The sequence below is a fragment of the Macrotis lagotis genome, chromosome 5 (genome assembly GCF_037893015.1).
Source record: "Macrotis lagotis isolate mMagLag1 chromosome 5, bilby.v1.9.chrom.fasta, whole genome shotgun sequence".
NCBI classification, from domain to species: domain Eukaryota; kingdom Metazoa; phylum Chordata; class Mammalia; order Peramelemorphia; family Peramelidae; genus Macrotis; species Macrotis lagotis.
The window spans coordinates 193,239,925-193,255,999 of record NC_133662.1 but is presented as its reverse complement, the minus strand read 5'-3'; the positions used below and the strand labels follow the sequence as shown (position 1 = coordinate 193,255,999).

The 16,075-nt window shown below is 40.4% G+C and overlaps 1 protein-coding gene across 2 annotated transcripts in view; it reads left to right on the top strand.

Moving 5' to 3' along the window:
• ABCA4 (ATP binding cassette subfamily A member 4) overlaps positions 1-16,075 on the top strand; it is a 136,599-nt gene that overhangs the window by 36,975 nt on the left and 83,549 nt on the right. For both annotated transcript variants that reach the window (XM_074188198.1, XM_074188199.1), the window contains 3 exons: positions 7,530-7,735; positions 9,292-9,468; positions 12,576-12,798. In XM_074188198.1, the coding sequence (XP_074044299.1) occupies positions 7,530-7,735; positions 9,292-9,468; positions 12,576-12,798 (606 nt within the window). The remainder of the gene's footprint in view (positions 1-7,529; positions 7,736-9,291; positions 9,469-12,575; positions 12,799-16,075) is intronic.

Below are 16,075 nucleotides of genomic sequence, written 5' to 3'. Positions count from 1 at the left end.
GACAAATTTAGATTTACTCTACAGGCTATGATGAATTGGAGCTATGAGAGGGTGACAGGCAGAATGAAAGAACTTCCTAACAAGGAGAGCCTTTCAACAATTCAATGGATTGCCTTGTAAGAGTGAGGTTTCCATCATTTGAAATGTTCAGGTAGAGAGGTTAGGTGGCTACCAATGAGGAAAATAGAAAAGACTATATGACCTGTCTAAAACCCAGGTGCCACAGTGTGAGCACACACCAACTCCTGAGTCAGAAATCTAGGGTCAAATGTCACAACTGAAATTCCCTGTGGGACCCGGGGCATGTCCTTTTCTGGGCCTGGGACTCTGGTTTCTTATGGATCAAATAAGAAGCATGGGTTAGATGATCTCTGAGGCCCATTTCAGTTCTAGATCTATGATTCTAAGATGTTATAGATATCAGTATAACATTTGAGCTAGATGACTACTATCTCATTCCTTTTATGTCCTTGATAAAACTGTTCCTCCAACACATGTTATCATTGGTGACATTACAAAAGTCAATAGGATCATAGATCTGTAGCTAAAAGGAACATTGAGTCCACTCTCCTCATTTTACAGATAATGGAACTGAGGGTCAGGGAAGTGACTTCCCCAGCCTCACAGAGGTAGTCAGCATCAGAGGTAGTGTCTGAACCCAGATCCTTTATTTCAGAGTCAGCTTTCCTTGAGCTTTTTTGATGATGGTGATGATGATATTCATCCTTCGTTCTTTTTTTTTAGGTGTTTTTTTTTTTTGCAAGGCAAATGGGGTTAAGTGGCTTGCCCAAGGCCACACAGCTAGGTAATTATTAAGTGTCTGAGACTGGATTTGAACCCAGGTACTCCTGACTCCAAGGCTGGTGCTTTATCCACTACGCCACCTAGACATCCCCCATCCTTCGTTCTTGAAGGAGACCATGATATCAGGGAGGTGATGTCTTGACAAGCACATGAATTAGATTTGCATGAGGGGGTACTGTCTCACTTTTTCCTCCAGAGCTAACTGGATTCAGTGGCCAGAGATGAATCAGGATGACTGGAGATGACCCTGGATGTGAGACAGTCAAGGTTAAGAGACTTGACCAAAGTCACACAGCTAGTAAATGTGTCTAAGACTGGATTTGAACTCAGATCCTCCTGACTCCAAGGTTGATGATCTATCCACTGTACCACCTAGTTGCTCTGTCTTTACTAATTTGCCCTTTGAGTCTGTAATGATCTCTCTGGTAATCCTGCTTTTCTTAATATCATCTCCAAGTATATTTTTTTCCCTAATGACTGCTAAGGATATCCATCCCCAAATACTGTCTATTTGTCTTTTCACCTTTTCAAGTTCATTTTCCTGACTAAGCTCTCAGCCTGGCATAATTCTCCAGGTATTCTGATAGCAGCAAAAAGCTAGGAAGCTCCCTGAGCTTTTCTTGAAATAACTTTAAATGAAGCCTCTAGATACCCCCTAAAGTGATAGACCCACAAAAAAAAAGTGTAAGTACTTCTCAACTCAAGATATGGAAGAAGTTCAATAAAGGTCTGTCTCATCTGGGTAAAGGGGGAGTATAGCCTAGTGAAGATGGGAAAGCTGGAAAGCTGCTGGGTAGCACAGTTCAGATCCAGGCTCAACAGGCCAGTGGTACAGACCACAAGCAATGAGGGTCCCAAGCCAGCTCAGAAGACAAAGTTCGAGCCCCAGGAATACTGGAGCAACAGGTGGGATTGGGTTGGAGTACCCTAATGAAGGGAACAAACTGCTAGCACCTAAAACTCCATAGGCAAGTGGTAAGCCAGACCTCAGACCCTGGTCCAGCACAGAAAGCCCCAGGACAGAGCTCAACTATCAGAGTGAGCCAACCCCCCGCCAAAAAAAAAACCCCAAAACCTAGAACCATACAAAGCTACTATTCTGATAGGGACAATAAAAACATCATATCAGAAGAGGAAAGCAGTAGCAAACTGCTCAAATGTGAAGCCTCAAAGGGATTTTTGAATTCCAAATCCAAATCCAAAAAGACTTCTTGGAAGAGATAAAAAAAGATTTTAAAAACCAAAGAAGAGAGGAGAAAATAAATGAAACTCATCAGGAGAATTATGAAAAATTGGCTGAAGAAAACAACTTTATTTTTATTAAAACAATAACTTTGAAAGTAAAATTGACCAAATGGAAAAATAAATCAACTTTTGTAAAAGTAAAATTAATCCAGTGGAAAAGGAAACATAAAAATTAACTAAAGAAAGCAAAACCCTAAAAATTAGAATTGGACTCCAAGATTCCATTAAACAAAACCAAAAGGTTGAAAACATAAAGTATTTCTTAGGAAAAATGACTTACCTGGAAAATAAATCCAGGAGAGATAATTTATGAATTATTGGTCACTTGAAAATCATAATCAGAAAAAGAGCCTAGAAAATATCATACAGGAAACTATCAGGGGAAAATTAAGAAGACAAAATAATCCTTGCAGGTATTCTGATGTCCTGGATTTGTTTAAATGACAGTAGTTTTCCCTGCCCCATAACTAGTGAATTTGAAACTACACTCCAGGGCTTTCATCCCTCCCAGGAAAATATTCACAATCCTTGCAAATCTCATTCTGGCATAATTCTCCAGGTATTCTGATACCAGCAAGAAGAAGCTAGGAAGCTTTTCAATAAATCTAAGAGCTTTTAGGAGTGAATTAGCAGGCTGATTTTTACTCCACAGTTCTTTCTGTGGATACAGATGGTATTCTCCATTGCAGACAGTCCCAAATTGTCCCTGATTGTTGCACTGTTGGAATGAGTGAGTCCGTCAAAGTTGATCATCACCCCCATGTTGCTGTTAGGGTGTACAGTGTTTATCTGGTTCTTCTCATCTCACTCAGCATCAGTTCATGCAAATCCCTCCAGAACTGTAGAGTAAAAATTAGCTTCACTCCTAAAGGCCAGTGCTGCCATATTCAGATAAATCCACAGACCATGTCATAATTAGTTTTAAGCATACAGCGTCTCCACAGGTATTTATCCCAACTATGTAGACAGGTTTAAAGCAGATAACATTCACATTAGCACTACAAGCTGAAGGTCTACACAGTGTCCATAGTAATGCAATCCATTAAAGGTTATCATTTGGTCACATAGGTAACCTGTTTGAACCTATTATCCTAGAGTCACCATATGCCAGCCTCCTTTTGTTCAGTCTGTATTGACACTTCTTTTGGTCATTTTATTCCCCAGAATCCTTAGACTCTGACCCACAGTCTCAGTACGGAACCACAGAAGGGCCAGGGCTGACTATAGATGTCTCTAAACTCTAATGAGTTATTTTCTGCAGATGAATTTCATTCCCATGGGGTCTGGAATATTGGACAGAAAAGTGATGATGTCTGTATTCAGCCCTCTTTCCCCATCTTGGCAGAGTTCCTTCTAGACCGTTGAGCCTTCAGCTCAGGCTTCAGCATGTTCGGTGAACATTCTCTGGTCCTGTCTCTCTACTTGTGTATCTACCAGAAGACTAGACTTCTTGATCCTTGATCAGACAGATGTCTCCTTGATTTGCTCACTCTCACAATTTCAACTTTGGTCTGAATGCTTCTCCCCCCTACCCCCTGATTTCTTAGTTCCTGACTGTGCATGCCACTGAAATATTTATTATCATTGTAATGATTGCCATTTAGTAGTTTAAGAACCCCTTGATGGTTTGCAGTGATGATCTAAGATAATGGTATAAAAATTAAAAAGAAATGAGTTCACTAAACTATACATAAAGATCTCTATGGATCACATTTGAAAACTATATATTAATATTATCTATATTTTACTGTAGCTACATATCTCTTAGTTTAAATTTGTTTGGGGCTTCCCTCAGGAATGCTGTGGGCCACAGGTAGTCCATGAGATGTATATTCCACACTTCTTGTAATTCAGTACAATTCTGTCTAATGCAGAGCTGGGGAACCTTTTTTCTGCTGAGGGCCATTTCTCACATCATTCCCAGGTCCTATGAAATTCTCAACTTAAAATTAACCTGCTCCCTGTTTGTGTTGGCAAAGAATTAGAAATCAAGTAAATGTCCTTCAATTGGGGAATGGCTTAGCAAATTGTGGTATATGTATGTCATGGAACACTATTGTTCTATTAGAAACCAGGAGGGATGGGAATTCAGGACACCCTGGAGGGATTTGCATGAACTGATGCTGAGTGAGATGAGCAGAACTAGAACATTGTATACCCTAAAAGTAACATGGGGGTGATGATCAACTTTAATGGACTTGCTCATTCCATCAGTGCAACAATCAGGGACAATTTGGGGCTCTCTGCAATGGAGAATACTATCTGTATCCAGACAAAGAACTGTGGAGTAAAAATTAGCCTGCTAATTCACTCCTAAAAAGCTCTTAGATTTATTGAATTTCAGGTCCCACCTGTGGTTGTCTTGGCAGACCCAGAGCAAATGATTTCATGGACTGGATACAGCCAGTTGTTCCCTGCTCCAGTCTATTGGCATGTGAAACTTGATTCCCAGAGGGTCCTGCCTCTTCTTGACCTGTATTACTCAGGGACCTCAATCTTCTAGCTGCTCTTGCTGCCCATTGGGTAAGGCTAAACTGAGTAGGGAGTGCTGCCTAGTAGTAGACTAGTGCTGCCAACTCAGATTCACCAATGTCACTCTGGTGGAAGTCCCCACATCTCAGCTACATTTACTTATGTTCTCAGTTCAGCTCACATTTGCCTCAAGCACTCCATCTCTTCCTCTCATCATGGATCCAGGCATCCAGGCCCTATGGACAAAGGTTCCGACATCCATGCTGATTGTCCAGGCTGAAATGATACATAGAAACTTGTGATTGACTGGATACTCAATTCTGGATGGCAGCATTCAGCTCTTGTCAGCATGTGTCAATGGAAGACTGTCATTTGTCTTGGATGAGCACTAACTCGGGCCAATGGAGTAGTTTGTGTTCAGGATTGGAAGAAAATGAGCCATTTTTAGACCATCTTTTTAGCTGCTCTGTTATCTTCCACTAAGCAGCAAACATCTATTAAGCACCTACTTACTATGATCCAAGCATAGAGCTAGGACTGAGAATACAAAGATAAATAATTCCTACTCTCCAGGAGCTGTTTTATCTTACCTTGCTCTTTATGATCACCAAGTTTAGGTTTTTCATTTTTCAGAAGAGGAAACTGATGCTAGGATAGTTAAGTAACTTGTCTAAAATCACACTGCTTTGGGGAAGAAAACAAGAATATATGTGCCTGTACATGCAAGCTAAATATACAGAGAATACATCCAAGGTGGATAGATATATAGTAGAACAGAGCATTAGTAATTGGGGTTAGTAAGAAAGGCTTCACACAGAAAATGGCTCTTGAACTTTATCTTGAAGGAAAAGAGGAATTCCATGAGTCAGAGGTGAGGGGGGGGAGCCTGCATTCCAGACACTGGGAATGTCAATGACAGAGAGATGGGAAATAGGAGATATGGGGATGAGACTTATCATGTGTGAAGAACAGAAAAGGCAAGTTAGACTGGATTCCAAACTGAGGTGCAGGGTGCAATTTCCAGTGAGACTGGGCCTAGGTTGAAGGGCTTTAAAAGCTAAATCAGAGTTTATATTTTATTTTTGAGTTTATATTTATATTTTATATTATATTTTATTTATATTTGAGGAGGCAGTGGAATTTACTGAGTAGGGGAATTTGCTGACATGGTCAGATCTGACCTCAAGGAAAATCTCTTTGCTAGCAAAGAGTGGAGTTCAGGGAGACCATTACAGAGTCTATTGTAATATTCTAGGCAAGCAGTAGAAAGGACCAGAATTCCCATAGTGACTGGATGAGCTAAGTCAAGTCAACAAGCATCTATTGAGTACCTGTAATGTGTGCCAGGCACTATGCTAAGCCTTAGGGATACAAAGAAAGGCAAAGAACAGTCCCTGCCCTCAATGGGAAGTCTAATGGGAAAAAGAACATGCAAGCATTATGAGCAAACAAGACTTGTAAGATAAACTGGAGATAATCAACAGAAAGAAGAGAGAAGGAATTGACTACAAGAGAAATTCTAGAGGGGGAAAATGGCAGGATTTGGCAACTCATCTGATTCTCACTAATCTTATAGATTCAGTAACTTGTGAGCTAGGAGCTGGATTATCTCTAGTTTATACAGATGAGGAAACTGAATGTCAGTGAAGTGAGTTGTTCAGGTTCACAGAGTCAGTAAGTGAGGCAGAATTCAAATCCAGGCTTTGCAAATTCAAGTCTTCTGCACCTGTTTTCTGACAGGTTTGATTGTGATTTGGAGAGGTCAAAAGCCCAAGTCAGTTCTCCCCTGCTTAAGTAGTTGGCCTGTATAACAGAGTCTACCAGTGCCCATCTATATGAATCTTGGGCAGTCTTCAGCTGAAAGCTCAGCCCCTTCTTCCCCAAAAAGAATAAGGAAATTCATTGAGGGCCCCACAGCCTCTAGAAACTCCCATGTATACTAATCAATTAACAACTTCTTGAGTGCCCATGATATCTAACAGTGGAATCTAATTGGGATATAGAGCTTTTGCTATCATAAAGTTCATATTCTAAGATGAAAATATGGCCACCAACATCCATTAAGCACCACAGTGTTGAGAAATTAATCAGACAAACAGAAGTACAATGTGATATTCTGAAGTTTGTTTAAAACAGATATCACAAATATTTAATTTTTAAAAAAATACTATCCATTTTACTATTGAGAGGAGTCACATGTGTGAGAAACATTCAAAGAGAAGAACTAAACTTACTGAGCAATTCCAGGTTTCTTCCTTTGTCTGGTATACCTGCCTTTGTTGGGATGGGAACTCATATCTGGCACTATTGGTTTTTCCCATCCTCCCAATTCCTATCCCAGCTGTTCATCTTCTATGTGTTTGTGAAAAGAATGAGTCACCTCTGGGAATCTTTTTTTTAAGAAAGATTTTATTTATTTTGAGTTTTACAATTTTTCCCCCATTTTTGCATCCCCCCCCCCCACAGAAGGCATTCGGTTAGTCTTTACATTGGAGGAATCTTTTTTTTTAATAGAATAATTACAGTATTGTTTAATCAGTCCATCAAGAACAATAAAAGTTTTCCTAAATTCATTATATAATTTGGTGAAATCTGAGTCAAGTCTGACTTTTTTTCTAATCTTCAATGCCCTATATCCAACATGACCCCAGTCCCTCTCTTCTCCATGCTGGGTAGGAAGAGGCCTTAGCATCCTTGTCACAACTGCTTATTTGTACAGCTATGAACAGCTGGATAAATGTAGCCCTCCCTGAATCTGCTGGGTCCAGAGAGCAATTCAGCATTTCCAAACACCTTTCCCACCCATTTCCAGATGACTCTTAAAGCTTGAACACTGACACCAGACCCTGGAGCTCTAAGCAAACACTATCTTTGTAGCTTACTTTGTATCTAGGTTGGCCCCCCACCCCGAGCAGAGGCTCATCCCTCCAGCTGTTTGGGTTAGGGGGAAAGGGAAGGAGATGAGTCCTTCTCTTGGAATTCTTCCTTAATCCTGTTATTCTTTGCAGTGCTTGACTCTGGACAAATTTGAAAGTTATGATGATGAAACCCAACTCACCCACCGAGCCCTCTCCCTGCTGGAGCAGAATCGATTCTGGGCTGGAGTAGTGTTCTCTGATATCAACCCTTGGAACAGCATGCCACCACGTCATGTGAAGTACAAGATCCGCATGGACATAGATGCAGTAGAAAAAACCAATAAGATCAAAGACAGGTGATGGATTCTCTCATGGATGGTGATGGTGCCCACCAGAAGAGATTGCAGCCATTCCATGACCAAGCTATCTGAGACTGTGGTCTTCATTGCCTACTCCCCTTAGATCAACTGCAATGAGTATATCAAGTGCAGAAATACTCTGGGTTTGCTGTAGCCAAAAGGCTTATTTAAATGAATTGATATCTAGCAATAGTAAAGAGGTGCAATGCTTTTGACCTTCCTTCATTCTTAGCACCTGTACTAATTATCTCATTATATACGTTCTATCTGTTGAATCTTTAAAATGAGGAAGATGACAATCCTGAAAGAATGAATGAAAAAAGCATTTATTAAGATTTACTGCCAAAACCCCTTAAGATAAAAGTTGAAAAAGGTCAGGTAATCCCTTTCTCAGGGAATTTTCATAACTGGGAGAGACAAAACTTAAATGAGAAGTCCTGAAGTCCTAAGGGTGTGGTGGTAAGGCAGATGGCAGGGTAGGGGTTCTTGAGAGCATAGCAACATGGCAGATGGTTACGGGCCAAGGGACCTGAGCAAATGGTGGCAGAGCAGATGCTGAGTCATAGTTATCCTTCATTTTACCAGATGGGTTATGTTTAATGATTCCCAGCTCCCTTGAATGAAAGGGACTATAGAACAAAGATAGCATTGCTAAATCAGTCCACAAAGTACAATGAATTTTTCCTAAATCCATGATATAATTAGGTGAAATTAAAGCCTTTCCCATTTCAGAATAGTATTTGAAAATATTTTTAATATAAATATTTCATTTTCCAATTATATACTATAGTAGTTTCTACTAATCATTTTTTTGCAAGGGTTTGAATTGTACAATTTTTTCCCCTTCCTTCCTCCCTCCCCCAAAAGAAGGCAGTCTGATTGTTTTTACATTTGTTTCCATGATATGCATATATCAAAATTGAATGTGTTGAGAGAAAAATCATGTCCTTAAGGAAGAAAGAAAATATTAGATATAACAAAATAGGTAATACATAAGATGACTTTTCTTAAAAATTGAAAATAATAATCTTTGGTCTTCATTTAAACTCCACAGTTCTTTCTCTGGATACTGATTGTATTCTCCAGCACAGATCTCCTAAAATTGTTCCTGATTATTGTGCTGATGGAGTGAGCAAATCCATCAAGCTTGATCATTAGCCCATGTTTTGTTAGGGTGTATAGTGTTCTGGTTCTGCTCATCTCACTCAGCATCAATTCATACAGATCTCTTCAGGCTTCTCTGAAATCCCATTCCTCCTGATTTCTAATAGAACAATAATGTTCCATCACATTCATATACCACAATTTGACCAGCCATTCCCCAATTGATGGACATCCCCTCAATTTCCAATTCTTTGCCACTACAAAAAAAATTGTACATGTGGGGTAGAATTTGAAAGTCTTAGGAAAGAGTTCAAGGGTTAGTTTTGATTACCTGTAATAATCTCAGAAAGAGTAAGTCTCAGTAAGAGTCTCAGAAAATTAGAATGTGGTAGTGATGTGCACAGTCCTTCCCATTGAAACTGAGCCTTTTCTACCTTTGTTTTTCTCAGATACTGGGATCCTGGTCCAAGAGCTGACCCAGTGGAAGATTTCCGTTACATTTGGGGTGGATTTGCATATCTACAGGACATGATTGAACACGGGATTATACGGAGCCAGACCAAGGCAGAAGTGCCCACTGGAGTCTATCTGCAGCAAATACCTTACCCCTGCTTTGTAGATGATGTGTGAGTCAAAGCAGTGTCTTGATCTTTGTCCTTGATAAGCTAGCTGGGGCAGCTGGGAGGTGCCTGTAGTGTGAGGAAGGCTCCAATCCTTTCAGTCTTTGATCTCAATCTGGGACCAGAGAAAGAATTCCTGGGGGGAGAGGGGAAGGACAGGAGAGAGATGGCCAGGTGGCCAAACAGAAAAATATTCCATGGAACCATTGTTTCCCTGCTCTGATGGGAAGAACATCAAAGGAAATAAGATAGAATAAAGAGTCAAAGCATTTTTGTCCATTTGAGAGAGAATCATGGAATTACAGAATTCTAAAAACAAAACAGATCTTAGAAGGGAAGGTGAGTGAAAGAAGGAAGAAGGGAAACATCTTGTAAACTAGAGCAACAAAAGTTATGTTTGTGAAGCACATATGTGGAAAGTCACAAAGGATGGCCAAGGCACATGAATTCCAGATTCTATAGTACACGTGGTGTCCTTCATAAGGACCCCAGTCAGGGACCCTTTCTCCACTAAATCAAGGCTCTGCATTGAAATTCAGTCTGGTTTCTAGGAGCTACTGAATAATGCAGTCCCTTTACCAATTAACATTCCCATAATGGATGTTTGATGAAAAGGCAAAGGAATGTGAGCAAGGAAAACTGACCAGAGTGGAGGGAGAGCCTGGGTTCAAGTCCAACCTCTGACATGTACTGATCCTGGGCAAAACATTTAACTTCTCTATGACTCAGCACCATTGAGATTCCATTTGTGGTCCAGGAGATACTGATCATCATGAGTAGAGAATTCCTCTCTTGGAATTTTCTACACCAATGAAATCTTAGGTCTGGGACAAGGTCAAAAAGAATATAGGCTTTTAGCTCCTAGGGCTCTTCTTCCTCTGTTAACACATGCTCACTACTGAAATTTTATCCTTGATGGCCAGCAGCCACCTAAACATCTGGTCCTATGGTTTTGTTTATGGGCACAAGAGTGCATTCCTTCTAGCCATGCAAACTCATTTACCAAAGGTGGATGGAGCCAGCAGAGTTGTCTGAGATTGGCCAGGATGGTGATACTTAAAAGTCAAACAAAGCTATATGAATGGTAGAGCAGAAAAAACACTGGTTTAAGAGTCAAAGGACCTGAATTCAAATCCATTTCTGCCACTTACTACCTTTGTGACCTGGGGAAAGACACACCCTCCATGGACTTTTGTTTCCTCATCTGTTGGACTAGAAGGCCAGTGAAGTTCCTTCTAGATCTAGCCCTGCAATGCTGTCAGTTTATTCATGTGTGTCCAGCCCATACACAATGAACTTTATTCATTGAGGGTGTCCAATAAATAACAGGGTTAGACAGGAGAGAACCAAACTCAGTCTGGTCTACAGGTTCTCATCTCTTTCATAGCCCAGTGATTCTTACAAAGGGAAAACTTCCAACCCTTAACACCAGCTACCTCTGGTCACAACTTCTGTCCTTCCTGGAGTCTATTTTGGGTTTGAAGACAGGGAGGAAGTGGAAAGGGGTTCAAGGGAGGAACCCCCAAACAGGCATGTTAGTACCAAACAGATGGGGGGAGGCAGGAGGAGGAATAGCAAGAAGGGGAAACTGACCATTATGGTCAGCATTGTGGGAGACGGCTGCTGTCCAGATCCCAGTAGTGCAGGCCTGATGAGCTTTCTGGAAGACAAGCTCCTGTAATTCTGGACAACAAATGTAATTTAATTAATTAAGGGTGCCCAATAAATCGAAGTGAAAGCAAACCTGAATTCAGAGTCAGTTACTGCCTTAAAATCTGCTCCAATTAGACATTAAGCATCCATTCCCCCAAAGAAGTAGGATTAAGCCACCACAGGGTGGTGTGAGTATACATACGGGGAAAATTAGGTTGATTCATTGGATTGGGGGATTTAGAGATGTGATTATGCTTAGAGGTCCTCATTTTACAGGTAAGGAAACTGAGGCTGAGAGATGTTAAGTCTTTGCTCAGGGTAACAGCTCATTTGTTTACAAGGCAGGATTTGAATTCAGGATTTCTTGACTCTTCTCCCAGTGCTCTCTCTTGTGAACCCATAGCTGCCCTAGATTTTCTTGAGTTGAAGACAGTAGGACCTAAATGCTTCTCTCTCTCTCTCTCTCTCTCTCTCTCTCTCTCTCTCTCTCTCTCTCTCTCTCTGTATGACTGTCTACTTGGGGTGCAGCCTACACACAGGGCTTATGCAGGGATGCCAGTTCAATTGAGAGCATAGTTTTAAAGTATCATTTATGTGCAAAGCACTTTCCTGGGCACTAGGAGTACAAAGATCAAATCAAACAAACCAGTCTTCTTTGGGTCTTCATAGAAAATCATTCTTTGCAATTACAGCCAACCCAGATGGAAACAGTATTCCTCACATCAAATTTGTGAATATAGAATGTAAGATCAAACAGGGTTTGTTTTCTGTTTTTGTTTTTCTATCTTCAGCACCTAATGCAAGAGACCATGAACACAGTTTTACAGCTTTAGAGCTAGAAAGGACTCTAGAGGTCTCAGTCTCATATTTTACAGATGAGGAACCCAAGTCACAGAGAAGTGAAACGACTTCCTTGTAAGTGGCAGAACCAGGTTCTCTTGCTCCAAATTTAATGCTCTTTCCTACTGTGACATATTTTCTCTAGTACAAAGGAAACCTAGGGCCTGTTATCTTAATTAAAAAAAATGATAATTGTATTTTAATACAATTGGTTCCTTTTGTAATGCATTTTATTTTTATGCATTTAAAAACATTTTATCACCAGATTGCCAAAGGGATCCATAACACATACACACACACACACACACACACACACACACACACACACACACACAAATTAAGAACTCTTTATGGAAAAAGAGTTTGATAAATGCTTGTTGAACTGTATGAAACATGCAACCTATGGTACACATGACTCTAAAGCCAGATGACCAGCCCATTCCTAAGAAATGGCATCATCTCTGGGAAGTAACTGATGGCTGGCTCCATAGATAGAAATATAATTTCATTCCAGTCAGCGCCTGCTGAGTTCCCAATGGTGTTTGTCTTGTGCTCTCTCTCTCCCCAACTCTTTCGCCTTGGCTTTTTGGTGGGCCTCCTCGCTTCCCTGGCATCAGCAGCTTTATGATCACTCTTAACCGCTGCTTCCCAGTCTTCATGGTGCTGGCCTGGATCTACTCGGTCTCTATGATGGCGAAGAGCATTGTGCTGGAGAAGGAGATGAGGCTAAGGGAAACCTTGAAAAACTGGGGTGTTTCAAATGCTGTCATCTGGTGCACCTGGTTCCTGGACAGCTTCTCTGTCATGGCAATGAGCACATTACTCTTGACAGCCTTCATCATGGTAAGAGATAAAAGGAACTTCCCTGGATCCCTCCTTCCCTTCCTCCTTGTCCTAGTGAGACAAGTTAGGTGATTAAGTGGATGGAGCACCAGCCTTGGAGTCAGAAAGATAGGAGTTCAAATCCAGCCTCAGACACTTGACACTCACTCACTGTGTGACCTTGGACAAGTCACTTAACCGTGATCACCTTGCATCTAGGGCCATCTCCAGTTGTCTTGATTGATATCTGGTCATGTACCCATATGATTCTGGAGGACAAAATGAGGCTGGTGACTTAGTATAGAGCACCCCTCCTCCCAAATCCAATTCATGTGCTTGTCATGGGATCACCTCTCTGATGCCATGGTCTTCTTCAAGAATGAAAGAAAAGGAAGGTCATCATCATCATTAAAACAAGTTAGGAGTACTGTCCAGATTATTTAATCCCACCAAAGGAGGAAGACAAAGAGAAGCTCTTTTAGGTTCACCTACCACACTATAGATCCCTTTTAGCCCATCCAGTTAAACTCAGTTTATTTCAGTTTATTTTCAGACTATACCAGAGACAGCATGGCGAGACCTGAATTTAAACCTTGCTTCTGATATATACCAGTTGTATGACCCTGAGAAAGTTGCTTCAGTTGTCAGTGTTCTAGCAGTTCTTTCACACTAGAACTCACAGAGAAAATATCAACCTACATTGATAGTGTTTCCTCATTGGAAAGTACTTTAGATCAGTGAAATCACAGATTTAGTCCCTTGTCTATTAAGTAGCAGAAAACTGTGGCATAGAAAAAAAAAGAAGCCTTGATTCTAGGAATAGAAGACATGGGTTCTGTTACCTTTGTGATCTTGAACACTTCACTTAAAAGAAATTCTTATCAATATTTACAAACTCTGCCCTCCTCCCCCTCTTCTAATGACAACTAGTTATGATCAAGCAAATCAAATCAAATCAACCCTTTGGGCAGGTCTGAAATCTCAGGTCTCAACCTTGGAGGAAACAGCATGTAGATCATAGATTTCAAGATTGAATGGACAGAGGGGGCGGCTAGGTGGCGTAGTGAATAAAGCACCGGCCCTGGAGTCAGGAGTACCTGGGTTCAAATCTGGTCTCAGACACTTAATAATTACCTAGCTGTGTGGCCTTGGGCAAACCACTTAACCCTGTTTGCCTTGCAAAAACCTAAAAAAAAAAAAAAAAGATTGAATGGACAGACCTCAAGAGCCATGTGCCCCAGCCACTTTGTTTTATAGAGGGAGGAAACAACATGTAGATCATAGATTTCAAGTTTAATTTAATAGACCTCAAGAGTCATCTGCCCCAGCCCTTTCGTTTTATAGAGAAGGAAACTGAGGCCCAGAAAAATTAAGTGACTTTCCTAAGATCTCACAAATATTAGTAGAAGTGAGATCTGAGTCCAGGTACTCATCCCAAAGACAACGTTCTTTTCATCATATCATGGTACAAAGTGCTACTCCAGACTTGGACCCAAGAAAAAGTTTTATAATGCAAGTGTGATGGCTAGAGCACTGGGTTTGGATCAGAAAGACCTTGTTCAAATCCCAATCTCAAACACTTAAAAATAATTATGTGAACTGGGACAAGTTACTTAATTTCTTTATGCCTCAGTTTACTCATCTGTTAAACAAGGAAAGTAGAATAGATGGCTTTTAAAGAAACTTCTAGTATAAAATCTAGTACAAACCTACATTCTTCCTGGGTCATTCTTTGGAGTCATTGCCCACTTGAGGATATTACAACAATTACTTAAAGCCTTATAATAATCATTTGTTTTGGAACTAGAGGATCAGGGTTTGGAATCTGGTTCTATCACTTTGTATCTGAGTTACCTTGGTGAACTGCTTAACTTCCCTACACTGCACATTCCTCTTTAAATATCAGAGTTCAACAAAATGACTTCCAAGGTTGCTTCCAGCTCAGAGCTAGAGTCCTATACTAAGCTAAGAAAAAGTCTGAATTCTTTTCAGAGACCAGATCAAACAAATCCATTTCTTTTAATGGTTTTTAAAAAAGGGTACTTTAAGACATTTTCCACTGGATTATATAGAGATCTAGGGAGATCATGGCTTGTTTTAAAAGTTCTATATAAAGCTTTAAAAAACTGTCAATTTATTAACACAGGTAATGGGGCTTGTCAACCAGCTTGCACTGGACTTGAAATGAGCATTAAATTCATTTTAAATTAAAGCTTAATTACTTAAATTAATATTACCCTGGGCTTGAAATTTCCAAGTGATTCTGAGAGATCCTCATAGATGAGTGGAGAATCTTGATAATTTGGATCTCTTAATAGGGTAGCTCTTCCTCTCTTTAGGGACCTCGTTCCTTCTAATCTATCCCATTCTTTCCCTATTATCCGCATTCTGAATTTTCTCAACATTTAAAAAAAATCTGATGAATGCTTCTTGATCAACTTGAAAATACTCAAATACATCAGAACAAGGATCTGAACTGACAGTAAGACTCTGCCCAGGTCGTTGCTGACAAGCAACTTTTAAAATCTATTTTCTTAGCAATGGAATACTAGGATCCCATTGCTCTGAGGAAGCAAAGTGAAGACAAGTTCAACAGAAGTTCCTTGCCACACATGCAATCCTCCTTGTGGGAACTGGAATGTCATTTGACTGTAGCCAGAAACAGGATTTTCCAAGTGGGAATAGTTTTCCTTTGATTGATTCTCCCATCTTTCCCGAACCACTCCCTCCTCCGCTCCGCCAGTCTGGAGGAAGGCAGGAAGCATGAACAATAGGAATTCCTTTTGGCTATTCCAGCTATTATTAAGAAAAAATAAGTGCTGACATCATTTTAGAAAATGGTATATGGCAAGCTAAATCAGTCAAGAATTGCCAGGGAAGACCTCTGACTTGAATCAGTTAGGGCTTTCTTGGTATTTTAATTCCACAGAAGCATAAAACTTTGGCACTCCAAGGGTCCTTAGATGTTCTCTGTTCCTGTGTCCTTATCTGTTGGGGTTTTGTGATAGATAGATGGAGAATATCTTTGGAATGAGAAAAAGGACATAGAAGCTAATTTCCCTTAAGTCTTAGAAGAGGTACAATGGAGGGGCAGCTAGGTGGCATAGTGGATAAAACACCGGCCCTGGAGTCAGGAGTACCTGGGTTCAAATCTGGTCTCAGACACTTAATAATTACCTAGCTGTGTGCCCTTGGGCAAATGACTTAACCCCGTTTGCCTTGCAAAACCCTAAAAAAAGGGAGGTACAATTGTTTCACTGTTCTGTAGCAAAATACAATATATTTTATGTATACTATA